Source organism: Mercurialis annua, linkage group LG6 (genome assembly GCF_937616625.2).
Source record: "Mercurialis annua linkage group LG6, ddMerAnnu1.2, whole genome shotgun sequence".
NCBI lineage: Eukaryota > Viridiplantae > Streptophyta > Magnoliopsida > Malpighiales > Euphorbiaceae > Mercurialis > Mercurialis annua.
In genome coordinates this window covers 3073261-3080355 of record NC_065575.1, presented here as the reverse complement: position 1 = coordinate 3080355, position 7095 = coordinate 3073261, and the positions used below count along the sequence as shown (strand labels likewise).

Sequence of the window (7095 nt, the reverse complement as noted above, 5' to 3'; positions counted from 1 at the left end):
AAAAATTGGCAGGGTTCATCCGCCACGTTTATTCCGTCGCTAAAAATGGCGGGACTTAGGATTTAATCCGTCGCTAAATTACGGTATATTATGTTTTTGCTTTGTTCACTTGTTATTTGTATTGTGAGTATACATCATGGTTTTCATAATAACAAGTGGTGTCCATAAAAATAATACAAGTCGATTTCCAAAAGTTTTGGCGGTCGTCGTTCTCCTTTTTCCATTGATTATCTCAATAAATCAATTTGAATTTATAAAGAGGTGAAATATCCATTACCCTCAAATACTAAATTTTCGAGGGTAATGGAACTTCATAATCCATAAATGCTCATAATATATATATTAATATCAAATATTTATCAATAATTCATAATTAAATACCAACAAATTCCCTTGTTTAGAATATAAACACGCATGCATTTTGTTTTATTTAGACAATAGTGACAACTGATAACTGCAAACAACGATGAAAAGCTAGCAAACTGACTATTAAGCTGGCCGGCCGATCGATTTATCATTTATATGATCATCTCCACCACCTCTTTCAGAAGGTTATGTCCACTTTTTTTGTCTTTAATCTCAGACTGTCTTTGTTGGTAAACGGCAACTCCGTTTTCACGTATCTACCATTAAAATTAGAATTATATATATGTAAATTCAACTTGAAAAATGGTTGGGTTAATTATTTTTACGGATATCCGACTATAATAATTTGGATTAATTATATATAAAATCATGATTTTTATACCAAATTTCAAAAAAAATATAATCTTTAAAACCTGTCAATTACAGACACTATTTTTTATTTCTTTTTAAAAATAACATCAGCGAATTTTAGCGGCGTTTTTGCTGACGTGACATAATACGAGACAGACCCATCGGATGTCTAAGTTACAAAAAGTTTACAAAAAATGTACCCATAATAAAATTGAAAAAAAAATGAAAGGTGATGTCCGTGATTGATACGTTTTAAAGGTCATATTATTTTTGAAACTTGGTTTAAAGATCATGATTTTATATGTAATTAACCCTAATAATTTTACACAACGTTATCGAATTTTCAAAGATAACAAAAAAATTAGCGAATGATGGCCACCCTATTTTGAAACTCTTTATAATTTGGTATCTGTTTTATAAAAAACCTATGATACAATGACTATTCTATAATTTTTTATAATTCGATAACCGTTGTGTAAAAAAATTACAGTTCGGTAACCGGAAAAATATTAAAACCTGTTATGTGTTTAAAATATGACTAAAAATGAAAACTTACTTCCCGCATTTGTTCAGGTGTAGGATTGAACATTATTTCATGTGGATTCGTTTCAGAGACATTAAAATTTCCCGATGCCATGATTTCACTTCCTACCATAAATTCATAAGTTTCTGTACAGCTCCAGTTTTCCTCATTATTAGTCTGCAAAAAATACAAGAATTAGTATTGGAAATTAATTCAAAATTATAGCACGTTCAATTAGTCTAAGTCAATATTATCCCTACTTTTTCTCTTTTAGTTTATTATTTAGGTATTGATTTTAATGAATCGAACTCTAACAATAAAATATAAATTTATCCGGTAATTGTATGCCTATAAAATGAGAAATCAAATTTTCAATAGTAATTAAGGGTTAATATCAGGCATAACTATCTTCTTCTTTTTTTCCAGTTTATACACCGAGCAATTTTCTGTTAAAACATTAATTGTTATTGTGTTACACCGGAATAAATACTGTTTTGGCGTTCACATTAGTATTTTTTTACGGAAACTTGCTTTTTATATAAAAGTTAATGGCTAAATTTGTCAAAATTAAAAATTCGTGTTAAATTTACGAAATACACTAAAATTCGTGATTTTTTAACCTTAATATCATGCTGCTTCTCTTTCATAATTTCTTCTATCATTTCTCTAAAAGACACTTCAACATTCATTTTAGAACATCAGAATTTAAATTTTTGGTTTGAATAAAAAGCTGGTAATCCTTACCTCAATCATAATCGACATGGTGGAAGACTCTAAATGTTCTGCCAACCAACCAGTGTTGTTCTGAAAACAGTCACCGGACCAACTTGTTTGAGTCAAAGAACCCATTAAAGTTGCCACTTGAATATACTCTCCAAGCCTAGCATCATTGCTCAATTTCGTGTTCGGCATCGGCAGTTTTTCCGGCATATTTTCCGGCATATCTCGCCCTGCATCTCCGGCGAGCACAAAAACAGAAAAGGAAATGATAAGCATTGTGGAAGACAAAGATGGAGCCATGTTGATTGTGGAAATGGTGACTTGTGAAATAAGATGAGGCCATATTTATAGAGAGTTTATTACTTTTAGGGTTAATGTGAAAAAAAATAAACGAACTTTACACGTTTTCTCATTTTAATCACGCAGTTTAAATTTTCTCATTCTCATGCACGAACTATCATTTTTTTCTCAAATTCATGCACGGTGCTGAGGTGGCACTCATTCATTGGTGTAAAATGACCTCCACCTCAACAAATTATACCAATGGAGCCGTGACACCTCAGCACTGATAGGAGTAGAAATACTCCTCCTTTTAGGTGTGTTTTTGACTCGATAATTGCATATTTTGATTAGTCTTATTGGTGTTTTATTGTCTTATTATTATTTCGAGCGTTTCAGGTGAAATATGCAATTATGGCGAGAATCAGGGTGTTTTTGGTGAAATTCAATAGTCAAGGATCAAAGAGGATTCGAGAGCAAAGTTGAAGGGCCAAAATTTAAGTTGTCCAAGGCAGAAAAGAAGAGTATGCGAACGGGTACCTAGTGTGCGAGGTCTTCACGAGTGATTTTGTGAGTTACAGGAGCTGCCAAGAAAATTGAACGAAAATGTGTGGCCAAGTCAAGGGGTGTGCGTTCGCACACCCCATGAGAGAAAGGGAGTGTGCGTTCGCACACTCCCAAGAAAAAGAAGAGTGTGCGTTCGCACACTCCCTTATGTGCGAACGCACACTACGCGCAGGATTGGTTTTAATCGGACAAAAATGCTCCTGTTCGTCAGCAATTTCTAAACAAGCTTCGAGGGTATTTCTGGGATTTCATCACCGCTAATTCTAGCTACATCAGCAATATTGGGAGCCGTATAAATAGGAGACTTATTCATTGTAATAGGGTTCGCGTAATTTTTGTAGTAGACAACAAACCCTAGTTTTTGGTTTTCTATTCGTTTTCGCAATTGGATTCATCGTTGATTATTATTTTCTACTGCAATTATTATTAGTTTACTTAGAACAAGGTACGATTGATATTAAATTTATATTCAGTATTTTATTTAATCATAGAATGAATTCTTCACTTATTGTTTTTGGTTATTTCATTATTATGTCTAGCTAAACCCTTCATTGGGGATTATTAATCGAAATTATGTCTGTTTAATTGAATTGGACTTATGGGTTTTGTGTTCTTGATGGGTTTTAATTATTATGCTTAATGCTTAGCCTAAACTGATCACTTAGTCTTTGCCATATGTTTTGATTTTAGCTCGAGAGAGTAAAATGGAATAGAACAATATAATTAAGAACGCAGGAGTTGATTGTGCGAGAGTGAATTAACGAGTGCGGGTTCTTTGAATTTGCTTAATAATCATTAAATCGATTTATACTTAGGTTAATCATTGTGCGAGAGTGAATAATTAACCTAGTATTAGTTAGTTTAATGCTTTTGCCTGTAATTGCTCGAGAGAAAATTTTAGGTGCTCTAGATTAGTTCGAACGTCATCAGAACCATATAATCCATAATCCGAATCAAGTAAACAACATAACTAAGATTAATAATCCCTGCTTTTTTCATTATTGTTAAAACACCATTTGAATTACAGCTTTACTTTACTTTAATCTACATTTATCAATATTTGTCTTTTAATTAAAAAAAACCAACAAAAATTATCTTTTCGGCTATTCGAATCGAGTACTTTGACTAGTTGTCTTTAGAGCTCTCTCTGTGGGTACGATATCCGGACTTCGCAGTCTGTATTACAAATTGGCATACATACGCTTGCGTATTTTTACCAACAAGCACCGTGCATGAATTTGAGAAAAAGTAGTAGTTCGTGCATGAAAATGAGAAAATTTAAATTTCGTGATTAAAATGAGAAAACGTGTAAAGTTGGTGAATTTTTATGACATTGACCCTTACTTTTATAACCCATAATTTTTGACATGTTAATGTCCTAAAATTCATTTTTAAGTTTTTTAATTATTAAGATTTTTAATTTTACAATTTTAATTTATTTTTGAATATTCTTAGTGATTTTAGTTTAATTTGCCTCAATCATAGTGTGTATCCAATCTCTCGTGGCCTTCATATTGTTAAAAATTATGGCGGCGTAGAATTCACAGACTCTTCTCAAACATTTTATAATTCGAACCAATGATTTGCAATTTTAATCCACTTGGAGGGAATTGATTAATTAAAATTGTTGTGAACGTTTGAAATTAGACTATAATTGCAAAATTATAAAAATTTATTCAGAATTATAAAAAGTTGGTATTAGAGCCTTAAATTAATCAAAGTGCAAAGTAAAAAAGTGTTTTGTCATATTAAATCGGACAAATGATCGAGATATGAGATTTGAAAATTGGTTAATCACCTTAAAAACTACCGACCTTTCATTTTTTTTCAATAACACCCTGACCAATTTCGTCAATTGCACCCTATTTTGTATTTTTACGTTTCAATAACACCCTAATTTAGAAAAAATAGATAATTTTACTATTATTTGTTATCTCTTTTGGCTTTTATATCTATAGTATTTTTAGCCATAAATGAGGGTTATAAATAAATAATATCATGTCAATTTTTCTAAAATATGGTGCTGAAAAATCAATTTATTTTAAATTTATCTAAAATTTTAAAATTTGTAAATCTAGCGAATTTGATAAATTCATTGCAATTCTATTTAATTTTTTTAATCAATTTAATTGTGTCAATTTTTAAATTAAATTTTTATTTTTATTTATTAGTTAGCAAAACCTAGTTTTAGAGTTGTAAACTTTAATTTTTAATCAAAAAAATCATTAGCAACGATAAAATCCAATCCTAATTACTACTAACCTTTTTGGGTAGAATTTATTCCGGATGGACCTACTAGTTGAAGTTTTATTGTCTTGCAGACTTGCAATTGTTTTCTTGTATCGTGTTATCAGGGATGATTTTTATTTTTATTACTTTGTTAATTGAGATGATGGTACGATTAGTTTCAAAGCAAACTCATATTTAAATTTAGATCAGATACTAGAAGTGGTAAATTTGTACTACATCCAAATTAAAACTATGACACTTATTAGAAAATTTACCCATCATGCATGCAGATAACCTATGTTTGACGGAAAATAATAATGTATACCGCAAAACTAGTTTCATCTTCTTATATTCTTAGAAATATTATTTTTAAAATTTTAAAAAATGCAACAAAGTATGTAGATAATAAAAATCTAAAGACATATTTTTACATATTAATGTTAAATATTAAATGTTATTGAAAATTTCACATCGGAAAGATATGAGTATAATATGGAACATATAAGTAAATGGACTATCTAATCCATTATTTTATGAAAAATTATTTTGCAAGCCGCCTTCTCTTCTTTTTTCTCTCTAACAAACACTAGCCGCCTTTTTTTCTTTTTTTTCCTTCGACAGCCGTCAATGGCTTAATTTTTCTATTGACGGTAGCCACCCCTTTTGTTTATGTTATTTTAATTCATATAATATAATAAATAGCTAATTCTTTTTCATTTTTCTAACGGATTAAAATCTATTACGAAGCGCAATTCAATTATCAAGAAGCGACAATAGATTTAAGATCTTTCAGTAACAAAATGGATTCGTCTTTTATACTAATTTTATTTATTTTTTATTGTTTGTCTTTTTATGAATGTTTTACTTTGTCCTTTCTTTATGAAAGGTTTGTTGTCCTTTCTCTGTGAAAGGTTTGTTGTCTTCTTTTTAGAAGGAGTTGTTGTCTCTTTTTTTAGAAGGAGTTGTATCAAATGTTGATTGAATCGGATGTTGTGAGTTTGCGGGTGTTTGGAGAAGTTTGAACGAATAGTGATTGAAGACTGCACTTAATTCGCGAAACAGTTAGTAATTTATTTTTATTTTCATAAGTAAGGTCTACGAATCAGGCATCATGTTGTCTGTTCCATGTCAGGTCATCGGATTTAATTTTCAAATTATCCCGAATTTCTTACAAATGTAACTGTTTCATATTCAATTTAATGAGATCCGATGAATTCAAAAAAAAAACTCCATTATTTTATGATTTTAGATTTGATGTGGTAGCCCACAATTATATGATTCTCATTCTGAGTCTCATGAATATATTCTCTTATACAATATATATATTCTCAGCCCGAATAAGAATGTCTTCCTATTTCAGTATTCACTGTCGTTTATGAAAATATCTCTTCATAGATCTAGAAGATCTTATCTTGATTATCGCATAGTAACTTGGGGCTCGGTCTCTTTGATCATCATAGGTCGGCGTTGTGAGTTTTGGCCGACTCTTAAGAGGATTTAGCCAGTATCTTGACTGGGCAAGATCCGTTCCGGCACACTCTTAGACAGACAAATCTCTTAAGATTCGACCGTATCGTCAGTTTACTTCAGGGCAAGTTCTTAGCTAGGCCTTTTTAGCCAAATCCTCATAGAACTCGGTCCGTTCTTATAGTTAACATAAAACATGTTTCTATCATGTATATATATATCAATATCAAACATTATTGATAACTTAAGCATGAATAAAATTATTATGTTTACAATATAACATGTATGGTTTTGTTGTATTTTGACAAAAACGAACAACAATGAAGAGACGATATACAAAGTCTTTTATTTCTATATAGCTTGCTGTTATCTCCACCATGCACCTATATCGAAATATCATGTCTACTTGTGTTGTCTTTAGTCACAGACCAATGATATATGTATACTTGAATTCCGTATTGCTCAATCTGTCATTAAAATTAGAATTATATATAAATTCATCTTCATAAATTGGTGTGACTAAGCGTTTAAATTAGGCCTAATTATTTAAAAAAAAAACACCTTATAACATTTATATATTCGTTTATATTCTG

The 7095-nt window shown here is 30.5% G+C and overlaps 1 protein-coding gene across 1 annotated transcript; it reads right to left on the bottom strand.

The window, feature by feature from the left end:
- Positions 1–395: 395 nt before the first annotated feature.
- Positions 396–2255, bottom strand: LOC126686862 (uncharacterized). Its single transcript, XM_050381135.1, has 3 exons — positions 1985–2255; positions 1274–1417; positions 396–623 (listed from the first exon to the last, which is right to left on the bottom strand). The coding sequence occupies exons 1-3, from the start codon at positions 2234–2236 to the stop codon at positions 519–521; spliced, it is 501 nt and encodes a 166-aa protein (XP_050237092.1). The 5' UTR covers positions 2237–2255; the 3' UTR covers positions 396–518.
- Positions 2256–7095: the final 4840 nt, after the last annotated feature.